Genomic DNA, 24,781 nt, shown 5'->3' on the forward strand with positions numbered 1-24,781 from the left:
ATTTCCAAAACAAAAGCAAGTACCCATGACTGGGAGATGCTTGTCCCAGCTGGGGTGCAGTGCTGCAGGGTTCGTGCAGTCAAGTTTGTGGCCTGTGCAAGGGAGATGTGCTCACTCTTCTGTATTTAAAATGACTTAGTGCATCCTGTGAAAATTCTCTTCAGTTAAATCTGTCCTGATAATGTTAAAGCCAGATAAGCCAGGTAGTATATCTGGTTTGGTTGCTGAGGTTTGAGTTATTAATACAGTGATTTCCCCCCACCTTGTGTTGAGGAATTCAGTTTGTCATGCCCCATTTTTAGCATGAGCTGCTCTGGAGTGGATGTGTAACTTTCATTGTTTTTTGCTTTGTTGGAAAGCTTTGAGGTTATTGAACAATACTGCATAATTGCATTTTTTGCAGCCAAAAGGAGCCCTGGAAAACGCCTTAAAAGGACATGCAAACAACATTCGAATGATTCATAACCAGCAAGTTGTTCCACTGGAGCAAGCTATGGTAAAACATTAAAGCAATACTGAAAAGTACTTGTAGAAAATGCAAATTTCTAAATATCTTGAAGAGCTTAGAAAGCTGGACTTCTATAAGCACAGGTTGTGTCAATAAAGAGTAATCTGTCTAAAGTATGTTTTTAATAACTTAATAAATTTTCGTACTTAAAATGCTGCTCTTTTATAATGCTGTCTAAAATAATGGCCTTTTCCCCATGTTTTTCTATAGCTGTTTGTGATTATATATGGATAGAAGAAGAAGCGGGGGAGAACCTTAAAAACTCTTAACCCTAAAACCCCCATAATCACTCATTTTCTTTTTTTGCTGGTCAGTGGTCTTCAGTAATAAAAGCCATTATCACTTCAACACTTTATTTCTTGGAGTTAGCAATCACCTAACAGTATTGGAATTGGAAACTCCCTGGAGTAGTATGTAGAGCCAATGTCTTTTTTATTGATGCTGTGAAAAATGCAGCAGAGCTGCTTCTGCCTGATTTCAGCACAGTCTTGTTTAGTATCATACTGTGACTCTCCTGCATGTTAGGTGTTGTTTTTTCCTCCACATATCATGAAGACTTTTAGTTTATCCTAGCATCTGATATTGTGTGTCTGTACCACTTAGAGAAAAATACTAGGTCTTCTGGTCCACTCTGATTCTATGCTGTTCTTTCCTAATTAACTCCTAATTATTCTCATCTCTTTTTTCTTTTACAAAACTGACTGTCAAGAAATATGTTAAAGCTAGGGTAAGTGCTTTTTCCCTTCAGAAATTGCACAGAGAATTCTCTGAACATTTGGGTCTGAGTTTAACTGTTCCATCTTCCCTCCAATCTTACTTAGTTTATTGCATCTAACTTTAGTTAAATCAGTGCTGTTAGTGAAGTACTGATTCAATGATTAAACCCACAATGTATTAATTTTCATGCAGCTGTTACTGTTGTAAACACTGTGATATGCAATACTAATAACAAAATAATCTGTAGAAGATCAAAGCATGAATACAAGCTTAAAACAGGTGGGCTCTTACCTGTAGTAAGTACTTGAAGCTTTTTTTTTCTCCCCTCCTTTCCAATAGAGCACTTTAAATCAGAGCATTCGGTTACTGAAGAGGACATCATCTGAACTTATGGTAAGCTTTATCTTTCTGGCAACAGGAACATTTCTGTGTTTTAAATCCTTCTGCTACATATGCAGGACATATATTTTCAGTACCGTTTTCTTCTATTTCTAGCTGTTCCATTATTGCAAGAGATTGTAATGCATTGAGGAAGTAATAAGGATTTAGATATCTCTTCTGTGTAAAGGAAAATAGGAAAAGAAAATCTGGGATGGTTTGGGGAATATGAGTAGTAAACTGAACCTGTATCTGTCAGGTGATAAAATAGGCTTCAGTACCAGTCTGTATAATGTGTTACTAATTTTTCTCAGAATATAGGGATTTCTTTTCTAGAATATTTGAAAGCAAAACCTGGGGGGGAACAACCACAAAACACAATGCAAAAGAACAACTGACATAAGAGAGCTATGTGATTCACATCTTTAGCCAGCTTTTGTTCCACACCCAGTTCCTACTGGGGTCTGTTTCTTTAGGTTTTACTCATTATGTTCCTGCTTCTGCACCATCAGCCTTATTCTGGGATCCTGGATCTGCAGAGAGGCTTTTCCAGGGCAGCCCACATTTCCCCTCCAAGTAGTGTCTGCACCACAGTGAGACCAGCTGGCTTCACTCTGCCAGAGAGTGAGCAGCAGGATGATTGCTTTCCTGGAAGTAAAGCTTTCAGCCACCAGCCTGCCTTGGCTCTGCTAGCAAGAATACAGCCACGCTAGTAGCACAGTCATAGTCTCAACAATTTGATGGGCCATACCTACTTTAATGCTTCTCATTACAGTTTTCACCATCCACAGCAGCAGAGCAGCTAAGTATCTGTTAGAATCTGTGATTTGAAACTGGGTGAGGAGGGAAGAAGCCATGATGTAAGGTGTTGATAAGAAAGGGATGATGTTTGACTCTAAAGTATATTTAAGAAACATCTCTACATTTTGAGGCTCTGTGTACACTGTCCTTTGTGTGTGTTGTGTGAGAGAATTTATGGGGGTGTGAAAAAATAGTCCTTCAGGTAGTTGATTAGAGGCATATTCTGGCTGTACAGAATCCTACTTCAGTCCTCAAGAGTTGTTGTGATGGTATATGGCCCACTGTTTTCTTCCTGTGCATTTTGTGTGTCTGTAGTGTGTATACAGGCATTGATGTAAGGAAAGAGAGTAGAAGATAAAAGCTATCCTAGTATATAAATTAGTTATGTAGGTTCCAGGAAAAGATACCACATCATCACCACTGACTCATCCTTTTTCAGAATGAGACAATATTGAGATGATCATGAATCCTTAGGCAGGCTCATGTTCTGTCTGTAAATACATTTTTTGTCAGGTTTTGACAAGACAGTGACACTGATTTATCAGGAGAGTAGGGTCCTGGCAGTGGCCGTAGAGCCATTACAACAGCCTGAAGGGGATTTGTTTATATTAAACACCATCTCTTCCTGTCCAGGTTAAGGTGAAAAATGTCATTAGTGCTGTTAATGCTGCCCAGGATCTCATAAATAACAATGCTTCTCAAGTAATTGTCCAGGTAAGCTCTATTTGATCAAAGTACATTCATTTATGATGTCACAGAGATAAAGGTTAATTTGCTTTTGTTCTCTTTGATCTGGTCCCAGGAGACAAAAAAGTACATGGATACCATAATTGGCTACTTTGAGCAGTACACTGAGTGGGTCAAGGAGTCGGTAAGGTGCATTTACTTTATTGAGAGAAGCTGTGCTTAAAAATAAGAAAGCTAAACAGTGTTAGTAATAAAATCAATAATAATAGTAATGTTACTTTGATAGTGTGTTTTATTGTTTCAGGTTTTAATACATTTGCACTTAATGTGAGTGGGAAAATCAGTCTCCTATAGTTTTGTTGCATTTACAGAATGGATATGATGAGTTGTGTTGCTTGGAATGCAGTGCACATTTAGCAGTATCATTTTCAGGGCTAGCCTAAAATCTACTATTTGTGCCAGTACTTTACTGAACCCGTCCCTGCATAGTTGAAATTGATGTCGTTAGCCTCTTGTTTTATTTTCCTCTCTTCAGCTGCAGCCTTTGAGAAAGTAAGCTGATGTTTAAAAGACTTTCAGTTGATATCATATCCTACTGTTATTTATTTTGAATTTGGAAATATTTTTTTAAATAACAATTTAGTAAACTATAACTTCGGAACGTTTACAGGTTTTTATTTTAATCTATTAGATACTTTAAACTGTAATTTAATTTCTTTTCAGATTTCAATGGAAGTAGCAGCATGCAAGCCTATTGCCAATGTGATAGATACCGCAGTAGATATTTTTTTATGCAGCTATATAGCTGATTCTGTGGTAAGAAACATTTTTTTACTCAGAATTGGGCATCAAGGGGAAAGTTCTTTCAGCATACATCTGCATTTAATTATTCTGGCTCAACTATTCTGAAGTAAGATAATAAAGGATCACATACAAAGTTATGCAAGGAGAATGTTCTGATCTGGATCAAGTCAAAGACAAAGCAGTGCTGGACTTTCTGGATTTTCAGTAAACTTAAACTTCTATTAGCAAGAATTCTGTAAAGTTAACTGATTCTGAAACACCTTGAAATGGAAAATGGAAAAACATAAAGATCTGAAGCTTCATTTGTTACTATTGCTAACTTACAAGGGTGAGGTGTGGGCAGGAAGCAAGTAGAAAATACCAAGGAAAAAAATTTTCAGGTATCTTACCTGAATTCTAGAAAACCTGAATAAGTTTTTATCACTAGAGTTGTAGCAGACAGATCTTGATTAATTTCTGCATGTTGGAGACATTGAACATGACTTGTAGCAGAATAGAAGGGCAGTATTGGCTTTTTCATCTTGCCAAAAGGACTTGGAAAGAGGACAGCATGTATTAAAAGTAAAGTAAGGCACCATGTGCCTGGAAGGTACCTAAAATGCCTCCTAAACTATTATTTAGCTTTATGGCACTTTAATCAGATCCTACTCACACTACCAGTAATAAATGTAATCAGTCAAAGCCAAAACACTCCGGCCTTGATAATGCTTAACTGTGAAATGTTTAGTTTTGGTAATGCTTAACCATGAAAACCTCCTAATCTATGTTGTACTCATTGATTAGCTCATACATTGCAGCTTCTGTTCTCCTTTGTGGAGCCATTACCCCTCTGGTGAGAGATGGGCCATGATTTCCCTGATGACAGAACTTAGCTGAGTCACTTGGAAGTTAAAGTGCCTCCAGCCAATACAAATCAAATTTGAAAATATCATCATTTTAACACCAGGTGATAACTCAGTTCAACTGTATAATAATGAAATTAGTTACACAAACAGGGCTGCAGTTTGCAAGTTATAAAGTGCCTTAAGAAAGTGCTGGAAACTCATATTTTGACAAGAACTGCAAGAACTAATTTCTACTATATTCTTTTGGTAACAATGGTTAGAATATCAAGCAGGGGTTCAGTACTTTACTGATTAGTTTTCTCCATGACCTTTTCCCCTGATTTTTCTATTACTTTTATTTCAGAATACCTTCTGGTTTGGGTTGGGAGGCTCTTCAATGTTTCTAATTCCTGCCATAATTTTTGCTGTAAAACTCTCTAAATACTATCGTAGGATGGATACAGAGGATGTTTATGATGAGTAAGTATATATTCCAAAATAAATTAAATGGCACATGGATTAAAATGTTTTTTCTAGTGTTTCACGTGAAGGTTCTATAATTCTTAAACCTGTGTTGCCAGATTAGAACTGCATGCTCATGTGTAATGCTGCAGGTTTGGGTCAGTGCCTGCAAAGTGCTTCATGCAGGTGGCCTTTGGTAGCCTTGACTTGCCATGAATGCAGATAATGCTGGCTCTGACTTTGGGAATCTTGCTCCAGAATGAGGTCTTCAGAGCTTTGTGAGCAGCATTTATAGAAATAAGTTCCAAATGTGCAAGTTATTAGCTTTGCTAAGTAACCTGTTAATGTGAATTGTGCCTGATTTATAGTCTCCTTGAATTAATTATTTGCTTTCTTGCTGTCTTAGTTATTCCTAACCAGTCTTTCCTTTTTCAATTGCAGTTCCTCTGTCTCAGGGACTTGGCATTTTACTTTATGATAACTATTCTTACGTATTTTCCTGTCAGTTTTTTTACTGTTTTCTTTTCTGCTCCTTGTTTTGCTCATTGTCCAGTTAGCCTGTGCACTGCATTTCTCCCATTTCACAGTGGTTGTTTTTCATTACACATTCATAAGTCAGTAGAGCAGAAACAGGCATGTACAGCTGAAATTACTCACTTATTAGAGTCTAGTTAATTGCTCCTCCTTTTCTGTGTTTTTAGTTTCGAAAATATACCCATGAAAATGTAAGACTTTTGCTGATATTTATTAAAATTATTTTATTAATATGGGAGGGTTTATATTTTTAATGTAACCTGTTACTTCAAAAGAGGTAACATGTTCTGTTTCTCCAGACTTGATAGATTATATTAGAGTCTCCAATTAAACAAGAATAGAAAAATAATTTATTGATTTTTTGGCAAATATAAAAATACTATAAAATGTAAAATTATAATTATGCCATAAATCTTGAATATTACCAAAAAAAAGTTATATTCTATTGTACAGACACAGTTTATCTTTGCATGTAATACCATCAACCATGTACATGTCTTAGAAGCCATATTGTACATAGTGCATCTTGTAGTTAACATGGTCTTTTTTGGTGTATTTATTTTATTGCAGTACGGAAAATGGTAATAATGGTTATCATAAAGAGCATTTATATGGTATACACAATCCTGTTTTTACAAGGTAAACCAAGTCTCAAACTGCATGCCTTCATGTGTCCTTATTTCAGCTTCTCTTTTAATCACATTTCCAATTTTCTCCATGCTTTAAAGTGAATCTCATAATTCTCTGGGGGTTTTTTGCATGGTTATTCACTATAGCAAAAGCTGTCTAATGTATATTTCTCAAATATTCTTTACATAACATCAGGTAGAGAAGTACTTTCCTGCAATTTAACAAAGTAATTGGTAAATTTGATCTTAAAATCCACGTAATCAGGTATTTAGTCAGCACAGTGGTTGGTCCTAAATTGACAAACCTATTAAAATGCTCTGATAGCAGATGAAAGTGATAGGATGGAAATGCATCCTGAGTAGTTGTATTTTTTAAATGGTGAGAAGAGATCTCCTGTGTAAAAGGCAAGTGTTGCAGGTATGCAGGAAGCATGAGCATAGAAAATGGGTGGTTTTGCATGGGTAGGACTAGAATGTAGCATCACAAAGCAAGAAGCTCTAATTATGTTTAAAAAAAGGAGGATGTTGGGGTTATTTTCTGCCTCTGCAGCTTCTGTACTGTACATTAGCTATTTGTAAGACTCAGTTTCCAGGGGGATAATACTCTGTATCCCACAACTTCATTATTTGGTTTTGCAAAATTTGCAAGTTGCTTCAGAAGGGTTTAAATGTATGATTAAGTCTGTAGCTCACTGTGCCTTACTTTGCAACTTCATGACTGACTGTAAATGAGTATTTATAGAGAAGATACTACTATGCTTTAAATAGCAGGTGAATAGAGGGAGATCAAAGTTTGGGTCTTGACAGAGTTCATGGCTGCATCTGATGAAGATGAGGATGGCTATTATTATTATTAGTAGTAGTAGTACTAGTATTAGTATTATTTGTATTATTTAGCACTGTATTTTACAATAATTATTTACTGACCAAATCTTCATTCCATATCTCCTTCTGAAGGAAGTCTTTCTATAACAATATTTTTGGTGGTATTTATGATCACAGTTGTTGTGGTCTGTTCTGCAACTCAAGGGTGCTTGGTCCCCAGGTTAACTGACAAGGAGTTTAAGTCCAAAGATCTCTCCACTGGCATATCTAAGGACTCTCAGTTTTAAGGACTTTCAATATTTTACATAAGAGAAAATTATTAATTTTCCAGGCCTTAGAATACCTTTTCTGATCTTTGAATCTTTAATGTGACTTTTAATATTCTTGAGGTTCATAGCATGTTTTCTTATGATATTTCAGTCATTGATAAATAGTTTAATTCAGCATTGCTGAACAACCTAAAAATTAGTAGCATAAAATAATCTTTTACACAAAGATCCACTAGTTCAGTCCTGACTTATTTTGATAAAATGCTAAAATTTAAAGATTCATTTTGATGCAGTGCTGTCTTCTGATGTGCTAATTTGAGGTAATTTGAAAAACTGCTAATTATGGCATACATGCTTTGAATTTCTCAGTATGGCATTCCCATATGAATAAAATTAAGTTTCAGCATACTCTTTGCTTTTATGCTATCCTTGATTTTTCTCATTTCCTACAAATTATTTTTGGATATACTTTGAGGGACGTTACTTTGATTAGATCTCTGTACACCTATACTTTTGCAGGTTTAAAAAATGCCATAGGAGTTTTTTTATCCTTTAAAATCAGCTGGATAATTTTGCTGAAAAGAGATGCAATTATTTTTATAACATTAGGATATGTAAGTACAAGTAAGAACTACATGAGGTGTATGTGTCTCACACAGGTATTTTTATATACATGGCAAGGACACAAATAGCCTCAAATGCAGCAAAACGTGAGGCTGGATTAAATGCACAAAAGAGAGGTGTTGAATAGGCAATCCAAGTATTTATTTCTTTAATGAAGCAAAAATAACCTGAAAGATTGGTGGAGAAAACCATGAATCTGTTTCCTCTTGTTTGAAAAATACTTGATTAAATGAGTAAAGCATTGAGGCTGTCTTAGGCCTGAGCTTGTCTCACCTTAGACACAGTATTCTGTTCCATTTATAGACAAAAGAAAATTATGGGTTTATTTTATGGTTTTTTTTCTTGTTTTTCTCACGTAGCTCTGTGGAACAGTGGTAACACATACTGGAAATGTTGAGGGGTAAGTAATAAACTTAAATCAATTCTAGACCACTTTACTATTTTAGGAAGGCTGCTCTGATTGCTGCAACGGGAGTATGCTGTGAGGTCTGTGACCAAAAAAAGTTCTCCAGTCATATTGATGTTTGTATAAAAATCTGTCCCTTCACTCCATTTAAATTATATGAAAATTCAGTCTGTATAAATTTTTTCCTGAATTATTTTTTGTTCTTATTTCCAGGCTATATAAATGAGGCTCAAGACTCTTCTATGGGAGTACATCATTGTTCTTCCAAGCATGTTGGCATTTCCATTCATCTGACAGATCCTGAGCCACTTGTTTCATGTCAGCTGTACTGTAAATTCCAAATGAACTATTGAATGTTATGCCATAAACTACTGTACAGAATATTTTGTGATCAGGGCACTGCCTCTCAAATACCACTGTTCAAGGCTTGGATTAAAATGTTTTTTTGGTTTTTTACTTTTTTACACTGGGCTTTCTACCTTACATCACAGTATATAAATTAATTAGATTAACAGCCTTTGCCTAGCAATTCTCTTAAAATTGTTCAAGTTCTTATCTTAAATTGTTGATTTGTGTTAAATACAGTACATACACGTTTACATAAAAATACATTTTGTATACCAGAGACTTTTGTATATACATTTTTCTTAAAACTTCTAAGTGTTTAGTTAAGATTTTAAGATTGTATAATACTCTTCACAAATGAATTTACCAGCATGATCAGTGTTGCTATTTGGTGCTCTTGAATGACTACATTGGGCTAAATTTGGATTGTAATGGGGTCCACAGTGTCTCTTTGTGTGTCTGAGAAGCTCAGTTGCAGTTTTGTTTTCTCCCTTTTTTTTTTCCCTTAATTATTTAATATTTAGTGGTTTTTGCTGTATAAACCTGAAAGGGACTTTTTGGAGAAGTTTGTTTTTAAACTTTGGGTGGGAGGGTTGGGGGTGTGCAGGATGCATAATATAGTGAAAAGGCTAAGCTTTCTAGGGTTCAGTAGTACTCAAAAAGAGCATGAGGGATGTCCTATGTTGGCGATTTTTGGAATGCTTTATATTCTTTATCTTCCTTTTCTTCTTTCACACCCACTTCTGTAATGTCCTTAATAGTATCACTGTGGCTCTTCTGGAGGCAGTGGTAGTATTTTTGCTAAATAATACTGTACTGTGATTTACAATATTGAAATTCAAATCTGTTTAGCAATTGGAGTTAACATTTGCACTGTTAGAGTTACTTTACCAAATTTAGGCATATGGTTGAATTGCTGAATTAGTTAGCAATAGACTTTGTCAACAAGGCCAAAACTCTGTTACCAGTGTAAAACCTTCTGGCAGGTGAAGTAGTCAATATATTGATCTAAAATAGTATCTCCTCATCTATCAGTATTGTTAACTTTGTTTCAAACAGGGTTCATTGTCTTGAAGTAGAGATAATCCTGTACATCATTATTATAATTTTTAAAAAATGCTGAAAAATGATACCAGACTTTAATCCAGAATAACCTTAAATTTTTCATTTTTATGTCATAGATGGAAACATTTCTAATTGACAGTATGTAGCATATGTGTATATGTAATGTTCAGAATTGCAGATTTTTAAAAGTTTCTATTTTTAATTTGAGAAAATATTCCCAGTTCATTTAAATAAAAAAGATCTTGCTTAACTACCTTATGTTTGGTTCTCCCTTGTTTTGTTGTGGAGACATCTCTCAGAAGAGTTGCACAGAGTTAAAATCTTATGGGAGTGAATTTCTTTACCCTGATTAAAAATCTTTGCTACATTTGACTTTTGCAGCAGGAAGGACTGAAATAACTTTGACTCTGGGTGAGGGAGCTTCCAGCTTCCACCAAGAATGTGAATTTTGCAAAGATGGTAGGATTCAAGCTATGAGCTGTGCAGGATACCTGTTTCTGTATAGCACTGGCAGCAGAATTAAACATTTGCTAGTTCTTCAGCTCCTGCAGTTCACTGGTGGCATCCTAGCTTACCTTGTAAAAGAACAATTGTTTTCTACTCATATGGGAGACCACAAACTGTTTAATCTGAAGCACAGGCAGACAGGACTGAAATGTCAGATTAGAATGAGCCAAACACTTGGTGGGAACATAGTAGCTGTAACACAAATATATTTGAGTCCAAGCTTTGATATTTCTCCTTATCCTTGTGGTTTGTTTGTTCTCATAATTCGCCTTGAAAAACTTTGAGAACAAGATATCTGAAACTGGTATAAATTAACTTTTGAATTGTTTTGGACTCTTCAGCAAATCTAAAAATTCTCGGTGCTGTTGTGCATAACAAAGTGTAAACAATACATTTTTTTGCTAAATATTAGGAGGTACTCAAGTCCTTGCAGTAGGTAGGGTAACAAAATTCTTCTGGCTGGCTGTAGGGTGAGAAGACTCCCCAGAAAACAAGAGTGAATGGTATGTCTTAAAACATACCTACCTTAAGCCTGCTTAAGTAGGCTTATGCCATTGTTGTCCTGAGACTTGGCTGGAGCCACACCACTGTGCCTGGAGAGAAGGAACTAATGACAAGTAGCTGGAGATGAGGTTTCTGCGAAAAATGTTATTAAAATAGCCATGGAGAGGGAATGAAAAGAAAACAAGATTGTTCACTCTGTCAAATGGTATTTAGTCATGGGAACCTGATGTCACACTGGCTGAAAGAACAAGGTTAGGATACCCAGAATGGCTGTTCAGGTGGCTGCTTATTCAAGCAGGCAGCTTTCAGGTTATCTGGGCTGCCACACAGCGAGGAACTCCTGGCCCTCTTCTATTAATGAAGCTTTTGTTGTTGTTGATGATGTTCTGCTTTGCCATCTGTGTTAAAAGGAATGGTTTTGCCTTGGTGTTTGTTTAGCACTGCGTAGAGAGTGACTAAATACACAAAATGCTGTTCTGTTCCAGCACCCCACAGTTACTGAAGCATTCCTAAACAATCCAGTAGCCCTTTCCAGGAGCTGGTCAGGTCAGGCTGGCTGCAGTGTATATGTCTTTGGAAAAAGTGCCTAGTGGGGGTCTTACTAGCCAGAAGAGAACTGTGGATTGCCACAGCAGGGGAAGGATTTTTCCTCATGACCTTCCAAATGCTAGGGGAGTTAGAATGAATCTTCCTTAGCTCCGTTTTTAGTTAGTGCGGCAGAAACTGCTAGGACAGGATTCTGCACCACAGTATTTCTGTTCTGCCTTTGTTTTACAGCATTTTTACAGCTCACTTGTTACAAACAGGAAAATATCTAGTTAAAAAAAGAAAGTGATGAAGTGCAAATACCTGACATGCTCTGTTGTCTGTTCCCTGCTGCTGTGGACTGTGATAAGTTGCTGTCTTGCTCTGTTGGCTGAAAGGGACTGGTGATGTGCAAATGGTGATAAAACTTCCAGATGTTTGGTATGTTTTTAGACCTGCAATACCTTATTTTGCTTAAGCTTTATTTCTTTTCTTGTGTACATACATGGCTCAAAGAATGTGCAGTTGATTCTTCCTTGCATCCCCACTGCATATATGTGTAGACAAAAGGAAGAGCTGAAGTTGCATCCTTACTGTGAAAATCCACAGAAAGCCCATTCCACAAATCAGCTTTTTACCAGGACACTTACACTACCAGGACATCTATAATCATCCAGATGCAGAGACTGCTTTGGTACTTCTATCCTTTTTACTTTGATATCATCTTACAAGCTCTAGAATGAAGATAGCTGTAAAGCAGCTGGAGAATGGAAAATATCTGTTAAAAATCCAATGTGACATGTTCATCCTGGATAGGAATGTGCTTCTCAGTTATACAACTATCATTCTGTATTTTAACTGCATTTACAAGACTTGTCTTGTTACCTTCCTGGGAGTTCACACTCGTAAGGTTATTTGACAGTCCCTCAGGCTATAAATTATGGGCATTTGCCTACTGAAGTGTGATTTATTGTTTTTATAAAAATGCCCAACCCTTACATCCCATGTTTAGCTGGAAAGAGGCTTCTTTGTGCACCAGACTTTAAATTGTGAGCAGCCATTTACTTACTGCTTTTGCTTCTTTGGATCGTGTTGTTCAGGGATCTCGATTCACTCCTCTCACCATGAAGAGTTTTGCTCTCCTTTTCCTAGTTGTGATCTGTGGCATGGGAGGACTGGGGCAGAAGCTGAAGCCAAAGAAAAGAAGCAATGGTGAAGAAATCAGATTTCGGACTAAAACCAAAGATGTTTGCACAATAACCATGAGTGGCGATGACGAGGAGATGAAACTTAGAATTGAATGCAAAAGCCAAGGCTTGTCCTACTGGTGTGAATTCACTGGCAAGCCATCAGTCTGTCGTGCTTTCAGAAATAATCCAAAGATTTACTGGAATCAGATTGCCGCAGAGCTCAGAAAGGCCCCGCACGCTTGCGAATCCATGGAAGTGTTGAAGACCACCATGTGCCAAAAGGCTCCCCCAGAGGCTCTCATGAGGCAGATAGCTGCTGGTGTGGAGCCAGAAGATCTAGCAGACCAGGAAAAATCAGTCCGGAAAGCTTCCATTCCTATGGGAGAAGCAGGGCAAAACTCTGACCTGACCCAACATGGTCAAGGGTCTGAAAATGAAACAGAAGCAATGAAACTGGCACGGGAACACTGCTGGGAATCTCTGCATGGTGTCTGCTCCTACATCATTGGCATCCTTAGGGGTTAAGGATTTGCTTCAGGTAAAACTGATCTGGAAGCACAGTAGACTATACCTAAGAATGATTCTGTTCATTTTTTTTTTTTGTTTGGGGGTCTCCAGGATGTGGACAGCGAGGTGCTAAGCTCACTTGCTAAAATCTAACTTTACAAGGCTTTTGAGGGGCTGGGCAGCTTAAATTTCCAGTGATCCATATTGGTTCAGGACTCCCATCCAGCCTCCTGTGAGGTCTTTGGTATGTACTGGGATGTTTGCCCTATCTGTTGTTAGTCCTGTGGTATTTCAGTTCTAACTGGTTGAATTGGGCTATTTTTTGCCTTCTGTCACTCCTTTCCTCTTGTGCTGCCTTCTGGATTTATGCCAGGGAAGTAAGATAAATAACAAATGCATCAGATCCAGCCAAATGCATCAGTTAGAACAAACTACATTGAGACTGAGGGAATAAAGCTTATTCGTTAAAACTGCTGGTTAATAATGAAATATTTTAATCTAAAAAATTAGTTCATAAATCCCTTGCAGAAAACCCAAGTGGACTGTTTTGGTTTGTGAGTCTGTTACTGTAGAGGCAATAGGGGATCCCATGCAGGCACTTGTGTTGTAAGTCTCAGGTTTTCAGCCAGCATTTAAAAAGGCAAAGCCCTTTATTGCAGAAGTGATTTGTTTTGTATCCACTTCTGTTCCAGCTCAGACAGAAAGCCAGGAGCTGATAAGTGGAGCTGGCAAACTTGAAAGAAATGGGAATATCTGCAGTGTGAGCTGGCTAGCATTTAGGCTGCTAATAATTTATGCCTAAAACAGCAAAGTGACTAATTTTCTCTCTCTTTTTTTTTGTTTTTTTTTTTTTGTTGTTTTTTGTTTTGTTTTGCAGAACAATGGTATTACAGCTGAAGAATGGTCCTTGCTGCATTGTAATAATTTAGTCATGAGAATTTTGGTTAAAAATCAGTAATGTCTATAAATATTTTAGCTGTTTCCTTTTTAAAGAAAAAATGAAACTTTTTAACAGCTCTGAAAAATTCACAAGACTGGAATGGCTGTGCTTAAAGTGTTAGGATGAACTAACTGCCCTTGGGCTTGCTAGACACCAAGGTGTACTGCATTTATGTAACCTAGGATCTGCTTGACCTTGCATAGGTTTTTGTGTGTACTGGCTTGCTTCAGTTTGTTAGAGATAAAAGCTGTAAATGATGATACAGTTAGTGCAAACAATAAAAATAAGATTTTTTTGAAAAGGTATTTGGTGTGCTTTCTTGAAATTTTAACTGGTGCTGTTTGTATAAAGTCACAGTATTTGACACTTGTTTCTTAAGAGATTGTTGGTAGGATGTGTAAGAGAAATTACAGGTCTGAGTCATTGCTTTCCCACTGTGAACAAGTTTGCATGAATATTAATACTTTCAGTGTTATGAGGTTTATATTACAATAATGAGTTTCAGTCAGTAGGAAAAAACTAGAAATAAGAGAGTAATGTAATAATATATTGCTGAACATAGCAGATGAAAAGTGTCCACTAGTGATGCATCTAACCATTGTTAGTGGTACTATTAATGTTTGGTTTCAGTAGATATTCTGAAAAGTAACTTACTTGGCAATTTGGGCACTTGCCTAAATCTCTTCAAAACTCAAAACAAGATCTAATGGCCTGTTGTCATATTACAACACACTCATGTTCAGATTATTATTTAACAATGATCCCTTTTGTTCCCAAGTGAGTTTCACAGCAGGGATGTAACTGGAAATTCTTCATACTGTAGAATTTATTAGTGCTCTGTGTTTGCCTTGCAACCTTTCTGCAAGGTATTGTTGACTGAAGTACTTCTCCAGCTTTACTCACAGATTTGTAATTTTCACTACACAATTCCAGATCATGATTGCCCAATCATTAAACTTTGTCTTGTACCAAAAACTTGAAATCTATTTCATTCATCTAACCTCTTGCTATAAAAGATAAAAAAGCTTGTCTGGATTCCTGCAGGTGGTGAGACCATTGATACCCAGGCCTGTACTTCTGCTGATGACTCAGTGCAGTGTGAGGTATCCACCTGCCTCAGAATCCTCATGTTTAGGTTTCTGGGGAAGCATCCCAAGTGCTTGCTACTTTGATAATGAAAAAAAAAAGCAAAATCAAGCATTTGGAGAACCTGTGTATGCAAAGATGTGTATTTGACACGCTTATTTAAGATCCAAAAAAGCCTGGAGCGAGTCTAATGGAGAGCTATCAAGATGGTCAGGACTGGAACACCCTCCTGTGAGAAATGGCCATGGAATGGGTTTTGTTCAGCCTGAAGACTTGGGGAGAGAATTAATAGCCAATCCTCAATCCATATGAGAAAGGAGATGGTCAGGACTGGAGCACCCTCCTGTGAGAAAAGGCCAAGGAATGGGTTTTGTTCAGCCTGAAGACCTGGGGAGAGAACTTAATAGCCAATCCTCAATCCATATGAGAAAGCTACAGAGGTTACACATCCAGACTCTTCACTGATGTGTGTGATAGAAGATGAGTTCCTGGTCAAAAATTGATTAAGTGATTAAACAGTTGATTAATTGATTAAGGTTCTGATTTAGTGAAAAGGAGGATTAAGGAGGGTAAACACAGGAATGGATTCCTCAGACCTGCTCTGGAATCTCCATCTGTGGAGCTTTTCAAGACCAACTGGACAAAGTTTAGAGCAACATACTCTGAGTTGATGACAGTTACGCAGTAGTGCACTCTGGTGTTTTCTGAGAGAATTGTTTAAGTGTGTTCTCTGGTCGTTCTTGCTTTGTATGCAGCATTACATTTTGCATTCTTGATTTTTCAGTAGATGTCATAGTTAATAGGGGATGGATTTAAGGGAGAGATACCTCTCACAAAAGGACAAAGGAAAAACTAAAATTTCCCCAATGTTTCCCTCTGCTGTTCCTACTTCTGTAGAAGATTTATGGTTGTCTCTTTTTTCTGTTTTTCTTGCTGTTGCCTTTCCCAGTCTCTGTTTTCTTCTTGGAAGAGGAGTCAGTCACACCTGCTTTTCCTCTTACAAAATGAGAATTGTTCTAATCAGACTTCACAGATAATTTTACAGTGACAAAAAGTATGTGGTACATACAACAGGAGATTTTTTTGGAGTTCCCTGCTTTTCCTCTTACAAAATAAGAGTTCTTCCAATCAGACTTCACAGATAATTTTACAGTGACAAAAAGTATGTGGTACATACATAGAAGTGGTATATACAAGAACAGGAGTAAGAACTCAAAGCAGAGGTGCAGTCAGTAGATGACAGGACATTGGTGTTATCTCACAGACATGTTGTTTACCTTCCCATCTTGAATACAAATTAAAGTGCTTGAATGACAGGCAGGAGGCCAGGTCTGGATTTCCAGAGCAGCTGCGCTGCTGTATGTACAGAGCAAGGATAAAATTAGGCAGATGTGTGATGTGGAGCAGAAGTTGGTGTTCCCCTCCCCACTGCCCTCCTCAGCAGGTTATAGAACTGTTTGTGTAACCCATGCTCACCACAGGCCTCCCTCCCCTGATGGCTTCTGCTGCCTCAGGGCTCACAATGGTTCTAGTCAGGAAGGGAAACAGAGGTGTCCTTTTAGATTCTGCTGGCTGCAGATGTAAAAAACCCTGCATTGCTCTGCCACTACTGCTGTGGCCCATAAAAATTAATGTGCTGGTGGTGACACTGGTTGCCCCTTTATTTGTCTTACTGGTGTAACATGAGGGTACTCCAACAAATGCAGCTGTAATGAAGTGCCTAGGGACTAGGCTAGAAGCTTCACAATGGAGGAAGTGGTGAGCAAAATTCAGGCTCTGACCTCTCAATTTCCTCTGCCAAACAGCCCAGCAGGAGGGCAGGAGTGCTGCCCCATCCTCTCCTCTCACCCCACTCCAAGGCATGTGCAGACAACATAGATGCTCTCAGAGAGGTGCTGAGGTGACTTCCTGTTTCTTATACTCCAGAAATTTACCATGGGTTTAATATAAATCTCCCCTCTGAATGCAGCAGTGTTTCTCTGGTTTAGTTAAGTTTATACTTAATTAAAACCATTACTCTTCACTTCTTTCTGTTCAGAGCCTTAAATATGATGATTTGGAGAAGGGACAAAACGCTGATAAGGAGAGGAACAAAAATAATATTTAAAACCTAGTGGTTTTACGTTTTAAGAAAAGCTTTGTACAAATACTAAACAGCTAGTCTGGAGTGGCTGGCTCAACAGAGAACACATTCGTGGGTTAACAGGAAAGGGCCTTTGATGAAGCCAAGGTTTCACTGATTATTCCAAAACTAAAATTTACAAGTGTCTATATGGCAAGAAGACAGCCATAAAAATAAAAAAAGTGGATTTTGCCCTTTATGTAATGCTTAAATAAATTAGGGTTTAAATTATTTTGTGAGATAATTTCATGAGTTTTGTTGACCTTCAAAAATCTCTTTTTGTCTTTTCAGAAGCTGTCCAAATGGCCAGGTTGACATTGGCCTTCTTGGCCACCTGGGCACAGCTGGCTCATGTTCAGTCACTGTCACCAGCACCCCCAGGTCCTTTTCCATCTGGCAGTTTTCCAGCCACTCTGCCCCCAGCCTGTAGCACTGCCTGGGATTGTTGTGACCCAAATACAGGACCTGGCACTTGGCCTTGTTGAACCTCATAAAATTGGGCTCAGCCCCCTGATCCAGCCTGTCCAGATCCCTCTGCAGAACCTGAAGTCATTTGGACTGTGTCATCGATAATACACATATAACATTCATTATATAGTCATTAAAGATTGTTTTAAATAGTCTAGACTCAGATTCTGAAGGCTGTGGATGGGCAAAGTGGGAAGTGGTTATGGGAAGGCTGTTCTTTATCAGATACAGCTTTCAGCCCTGTTCCCAATCAGCAGGTTTGTTAACAAGGACTTCTTAGGTCCTCTTAACTCACATAGTGGAGAAAAGTCCCTGAATTCCCTGATGGCATGAAGTAGGACACAGATGTGAGATTCCTCTACAGGCACAGAAGAACAAACAGAATTAAAAATTAATAAAAGGTTACTTGGTGTATCCATGCTATATCAGAGAGGAAAGTGATAATTTAAACTGGAATTGGAATTGAAATGCTGCACCTTCAGCAGTGATATTCTGGTGCACTGCTTTTCACCCATTTTCAAAAAGGTTCTGGCTGAAAAGGACTTAATTATTCTAAAAAATGTCCTAAATATTTAGAATATTGCTAGTTCTCTGCAAAAACATTAAAAATATATTAATAGCTAATGTTTAGGATTATTAATTTCTTGTTTGTTGATGGTCTCCACATGGAGGAGCTGTAGAGTTAGAAATGATCCAAGAAAAAAACACTTCAGAGACATGTCTTCTCTAAGTTAACTGAGCAACCCCCAAATCTATCATAAATGTTGAGGTATGTGCATCCTTTCAGCTTTTGCTGATCATAACAAGTTGCACTAGAACTTGGAAAGATGGATCAGGAAACTTTTTTACTTTGGCTTCTATTCACTACACACCTGAACCTGCTGAGATCACTGAAATGAAAATGGCAAATAAGATTTGTCCATTTCCTTTGTGCTTTCTCTGTGCCTTCAGAGAGTTGTGTCAGAGGTGGAAATGCTGAAATCTGCCAGCCCATACAGCAGCTGTGGTCGTTATTCTGCCTTGCTGAGCTTTCTGCAGGAGTTTGCAGAGCCCCTTCCAGATGTGAGCTCTGGAGCCTTACATCTTGTACTGTATTTCAAGGATAACCTGAGGATTGTGGAGGATAAACCTTATGGCTAATCCTGCCAGTGGACAGATCACATTTTCAGGCTGACAGGTCTTGTAGGCCAAGGCCACTTTTTCTATGTAGCTGAAATAGGTTTTTCAAAAGAAGGAGGAATAATCTAACTCAGTCAAATAGTTGTCCCAGCTGTGACTGCACCTTCCTGTCTTTGCTGGGATGACTGCTGTGGCTTAGGAGCCAAGGCACTGTCAATGCAGCTTGGACATCAGTTTTTTAGTGCCTGAAAAGTTCCAGGAGTGAACACTGCATTGGTAGCTTTTCACCTGGAATCCACTGAAATAAAAATTCCTGTTCATTATTTGCAGGATTTAGGTCTCTGTGATGGGTGACCCCAGGCACCAGTGAAGCCTTCCATAGCCACTCACTCACTCTCTCTCCAGTGGGATGGAGGAGAGAATTGGGAGGGAAATAAAGAGGAAGGAATGGGTTGACCCCAGGCACCAGTGAAGCCTCCCACAGCCACTCACTCACTCTCTCCAGTGGGATGGAGGAGAGAATTGGGAGGGAAATAAAGAGGAAGGAATGGGGGCAGAGATAAATACATTGTAATAAGTGAAGGGAAGAGGGGATAAACAACAGCAAGTGAGGCAAAGAAATTTACTTTACACCTCCCCCGAGCAGGCTGGTGCCCACTAGGTCTCCAAGCTGGGTTACTCTAGGACAGCCCCCAGTTTCACTGCTGTGGGCAGTGTCACACAGCATGGGATGTCCCTGGGGTCAGCTGTGCTGCCGTGTCCTTTCCCTGTCTCTGGCACACCCCCAGCCTCCTTGCTGGAGTGGGACACAGTGAGAAACAGAGAAGGCCTTTGTGCTGTTCAGTGACAGCTAAAACTTGGGTGCATTGTTAGCTTTGCTCTAGTCACAAATTCAAACACAGCACCATATGGGCTGCTATAAACAGCTACATCCATCCCAGCCAGACCCAGCACAGTCTCCTACACCATAAAGTCCCTGGTTTCCCTTTCCTCTTTCCTGGTTTCCTTTTCCTGGAACAATTTCTTGGTTCCTGTTTCCATTTTCCCACTGTACTTAAAAAGTGTGTATGAAATAAATGTTTATTCCATAGCAACTGCTAGAAACATCTTGCTGTGCTTGGAACCAGTGCTAAAATTTTAAGGCAGTGATAAACGCAAGAGAGTTTATGCAGTATAGTTTCTTAGTGAAGGTGGAACCATCCATTCTTCTCTCTCCACACAGAATATGCACCAGTCTTTTCAACAAATATACAAATAAAAACACTAATATTAATGACCATAACAGAAAGAAACTATTCAATGCATGTTATATTATGTTATGCTATGTTATATGCTGTATATATATGCACATATGTATTTATTGGTACAGCTTAATTTAGTTACAGACTTAAGCTTCATAGAAAGGGTCATGAGAGTAGATAAAGACCAGAGTTATCACTGGTATAATTACCAGACTTTTGAAAGTTCAGGTATTCTGACCAGGACTGCATCAGAGAAAAACTAGAAAGGAAATCCAAGTGTCTTTGATTTCTGAAAGTGAAAGGTTCAGATCACATGTGGTTTACAGAAGCCCAGACACAACCTCAGAAGAAGTTGACAGCAGCTAGGGAAGAATGTCTCTCTGTTATACCACATCTTGGTCTGTACATACTCTGTCTTCAACTCCATTTATGTTCATCCTTATGTCACTTTGCAACAACTTCACAGTGTGGAAGAATTTCACCACTGATCTAGTCAGTATTTGAAATGTTCCATGCTTCCTTTGCTGATCTTGGTTCCCTTCACCTAGGCAGGATCAATTAGTATTTCTGCTGTGTCTACACAAAGTAATTCAGTACTGACCAGTGCATACATCAGAAAAAATCCTAAAATAAATACCTAAGTAATTTAAAATTCCCACTAAGAAAAATAAATCTTACCTTTATGAGAAACTGGATTATAACTAGAAGAGGGCTGAATCTCATTTCTTACCTTCATCCTCCCGAAGTAACTCTACAAGTATTGCCTTAATGCAAAAATGTTTTTCTGCTTTTCAGCTGGAAGCATATGGGTACCTTTGTGCTGCAGTGCTTTAGAGAGCTCAGGCACTCATGACAGCTGAAAGAGGTTGCAGCATCAGGCTCAGGGCTTTTGGCAAGCAGGACAATCCCTTGTGTTCTGGTGATACTGTCTGATGATTCCATGCAATGTGTCCATTTCTGCCTTCTCATGGTTACACATGACTTGCAATTACCCTGAGCAGACTAAAGGCAGTCAGTAATTTACAATGGCATCTTTTTGTCATTTTACTCACTTTATCTCTCTATAAGAGATACTTCCTTTTTCTGATTGTATTTCTGAAGCTTTTCTGGTCAGACAGAGAGGCTCTTGCATTGCTCTAAGCTGTAGAAGTCTTAGCAGAGTAAGACAACAATCAGTCAGTAGCTTTTTCCCCTGGCTGCCAAACAACTTGAGCATGTCCTGAATATCATGAATCTGTGCTAGTATATCTAGCAGCTAGCCTGCTCAAATAAAACCACAGGACTTTGAAATGATTGTTCTTGGAGAATCTTTAGCTGTGCTTAAAGTAGAGAAGTGATTAAACTGTATTAGTGCCAAAAGGAAATGAAAATATACAAATTCAGGTTTTGAGGATGAGTTCTTCCAGATATTGGAAAGATCACTATGAAACACATTTCAGTCTAGTAGCCCTTTATTTTATGTTATATTTATTCTGAGATTTTTTTCTTTCTATATAAAATGTATCCCCTGTATTCTGTGAAAGATAAATCCTGCAGAAGAGGAAAAAACAGATGTGGGTTTTTTATGTATCAAATACCATTTCTTATTTGGTGATCCTGCAGCATTATCAGAAACAATCAAAATCTTAGGGTCTGCTTAGATTTGGATATATTTACCACCAACTCTTGAGTCTTGTATACTAATAATCATTCTTATCATGGTATCAGCATTTAGCATCCTGTATAGAAGAGGATAATCATGTTTATTTAGTGGCAAATATTTATACCTCTTTGAATTGTTTCAACGTCAAGGCAAACTTTCCTTAAGGTCAGTCTGACATACTTCCACAATAAAATTAAGGGAGAGGAGACATCTCAAATTTCCCTTGTTTGAATTCAGAAGGCCTCCTCCTGCCAAGGCAAAACCCTTTGTAAACTCCATTTAGCATCAAAATTTTGGGTCTTCTGTTTAATATGTGAGGTTTTTTCTCTGTATTGTCTCATTAAACAAGAGGAATTTCCTCGCTATTTCAGAAACATTCCTAATGACCATGCTCCATCCCGGGCTTGGATCTGCTTGAACTAGTCAAAACCACTTGTGTTTTTGTGAAAACACTGCTGTCCTTGCCTACAGAGGCAGACCAATGCTCTGCAGGTCTGGAAGCAAGCTCTGCCTGTTGGGCTGCCCTGAGAGCGTTCAGTGAGCAGGTCAGGAACAGAGTCACAGCTTCTCACTGCCACAGGGGGCTGCCCCTCTGCTGGGCAGAACCTTGCTGGTAAGGAATGTCGGGAGATTCACAGCTTCTCACTGCCACAGGGGAGCTGGCAGCTAAGGGGGCTGCACCTCTGCTGGGCAGAACCTTGCTGGTAAGGAATGTCGGGAGATTTTAATCAGAATGTTGCCTACACAATGAATCTCGTAAATAAAGAAACACTGCAAGTAAAAGCTACTGACTTCATAGATGAAGAAGGTAAACAGTAATACTAGAGTTAAAAATGATGGATAAAATTATTAAGCTGTTAGTTTCCCTTACAGATAACCACTGTATGAAGCGACAGTTTTCACTCAATTTACTAATGTTTGAGGAATTTAGTTCTTCAATGCAAATGTGAACCTCTGCATGAACTGGAGTCTGCTATAAAATAACGTTACTATTTAATCTTGTAAATGGCTCTTTTTAAAATTAGCTTAAAATATAAAGCAGTCATTTGATTTCTGTTGTTCTGTGATTAATTTACAGTTAACGCCTGTTTGAATTAATTAGTGTTTTTTTCTTTTTATTTGGGTTTCATGATATTAGTTTTCATTTGGATGCTGTTATGCCAAATTCAGTTGTCTGTTTTGTCCAGCTTGTGAAATAACTAGACAGTGTCAAAGTCTCAATGAAGAAAGGCATCTCAATGATGCCTTTTAAAAATATTTATTTAACTAATATGAATTTAATCCCAGGTCAGAAGTAACTGAAAATTGTTAACTGATGAGTTTGCTTCCACTTCTTTCAAATAATTGTGCTTCAATATAGTATAATTAATTAGCAGAGCTCGGTGCACTGAAACCATCACTAAATTTTAAATTAAACAGCCACTTCCAGAGAAAGGCCAGTAGGCTATGGAATATTTTTCTGAAGCGTGGGGCACAGGCAATGACATCCAGAAGAGCTGGTGAAGGTGTCACTGCCTGTGTGACAAATATTTCATTGCTGTGTAAAAGGGCTGCAGCACTTAGGGCTGTTAGCTTACTGCCTTTTGGTAATCCTCAACTCACACCACCAGGCAGGAAATCAAGCTGGGAGTTCCTTGCCTGAAGCTTGTTTACCCAGGGATGGGAATGCTGTGCCAGAGCCCAGGGTCACTGTACACTGTGCCTGCCTGGCAGGAGAGGTGTGCCTGCCACATCTGTTCATGAACCCTCAGTCTTTCAGCAGCCATTCCTAGAGGAATGATTGCACCCACAGCCTGAGCCTCATTGTATTTTGGTACTGAACAGCACAAGAACAGGCTGCTTTGTTTTAATTGCAGTAAGAATTCTATATTGATGACATTTGTGTCTATACACCACAAATTGTTTGAATGCTGCAGGACAGTACTGATGGACCTTAATTTGAAATGTAAGTAGCTCTTCACATCACTGATACTGGGTCTGTTTTAATTCACTCTGCCTGAGCATTTGCACAGAGAAAAACATCTTGTTGCCACACTTATGACTGACAAATAGCTGATATTCTATGGAACCTTATTTTTAGGTGGTCAAAGGAGTTCAATCAACCATTAACTATTCATAAATTAAATTGAAGTTTTACTGTTTGTATATAAAATTTCGTTTTTATTTTGTGAGGAAAAAGCTGTGAATGAACAGGAGCTTCTTGATGTTGTCACAGAGATTACACCATAAGAAACTGAAGTTTGCAAATAATGCACCACTGCAACTAATAGTATAAATGATAATAATTTCCTACATAAAAAATACATATATGTGGATAATATTTAAGCAGCAATAAGAACTAACTGAGAAAATACTATGCTTCTTCCACACCAATGACTCATAACTAGGAATAAGGATAAAACCTCTTATTCTCTTTGCTTAAACAGCAGAATTTAATTATTGATTTAATTATCACATATATTGATTTAATTATAAATTATTTATTTAATTTTCTGATGAAAAACTAAAGATGCTAATTTCCTGTCTGAAGTTTCAGTCAAGAGGCACAGGAGTGTCTCTGGACTGAGATTTTTCATACAGAATTTACACTGGGATTTGGGTATCCATGTTTGTAATTTTTAGTGACTACCTTTATTTGCTAGTGTTGCCAATTCTTTTCCTATGCCTTTTATTTTAATAACTAAACAGCTCTCCATAAGTTTTACCTTGCCAAATTAGCTCTTCAGGTTTGCCATTTGTTGCATAGATCAAATTTCCTTTTGATGAATTGTCTGCACTGTTTGTTCTGTGGCAAAACTGTGCATGCAATTTACAAGCAAACAGCATTTCAGCTCAGCAAAGGGCACAACCAAGGTGTATTTCAAAATGTGCATGACAGAAAGGAAAAAATGGTTTTTTGGAAATCATATCATAAACAGGTTTTTACATCAATTTTTTTTTTGTTGGCATTTAGGTGCTAATTAAGCATCTAAGAAATTGAGCTCATACTTAAATTTTGTGTACTTGCTTTTAAAGATGAAAATTGAAGGAAGTGTCTGTTCTGATCACCTGA

General features: G+C 38.0%; 2 protein-coding genes across 14 annotated transcripts in view; both read left to right on the forward strand.

The window, feature by feature from the left end:
- Positions 1-10,136, forward strand: part of PROM1 (prominin 1) — a 61,301-nt gene extending 51,165 nt beyond the window's left edge. For 5 of the 13 annotated variants that reach the window (XM_039699043.1, XM_039699046.1, XM_039699049.1 and 2 more), the window contains 10 exons: positions 404-496; positions 1,218-1,235; positions 1,565-1,618; positions 3,038-3,118; positions 3,207-3,275; positions 3,815-3,907; positions 5,084-5,199; positions 6,286-6,354; positions 8,422-8,462; positions 8,682-10,136. In XM_039699043.1, the coding sequence (XP_039554977.1) occupies positions 404-496; positions 1,218-1,235; positions 1,565-1,618; positions 3,038-3,118; positions 3,207-3,275; positions 3,815-3,907; positions 5,084-5,199; positions 6,286-6,354; positions 8,422-8,440 (612 nt within the window). In that variant the 3' untranslated portion in view covers positions 8,441-8,462; positions 8,682-10,136. Of the gene's footprint in view, positions 1-403; positions 497-1,217; positions 1,236-1,564; positions 1,619-3,037; positions 3,119-3,206; positions 3,276-3,814; positions 3,908-5,083; positions 5,200-5,622; positions 6,355-8,421; positions 8,463-8,681 lie in introns of all 13 variants that reach the window. The other 8 variants (XM_039699047.1, XM_039699048.1, XM_039699051.1 and 5 more) reach the window with 5 other exon arrangements.
- Positions 10,137-10,418: 282 nt separating this feature from the next.
- On the forward strand, positions 10,419-13,894 carry FGFBP2 (fibroblast growth factor binding protein 2). The gene has a single exon (XM_039698958.1). The coding sequence runs from the start codon at positions 12,539-12,541 to the stop codon at positions 13,127-13,129; it is 591 nt and encodes a 196-aa protein (XP_039554892.1). The 5' UTR covers positions 10,419-12,538; the 3' UTR covers positions 13,130-13,894.
- The last annotated feature ends 10,887 nt before the right edge of the window (positions 13,895-24,781 follow it).

Source organism: Passer montanus, unplaced genomic scaffold (genome assembly GCF_014805655.1).
Source record: "Passer montanus isolate IOZ18808 unplaced genomic scaffold, ASM1480565v1 scaffold13, whole genome shotgun sequence".
Classification (NCBI taxonomy): Eukaryota; Metazoa; Chordata; class Aves; order Passeriformes; family Passeridae; genus Passer; species Passer montanus.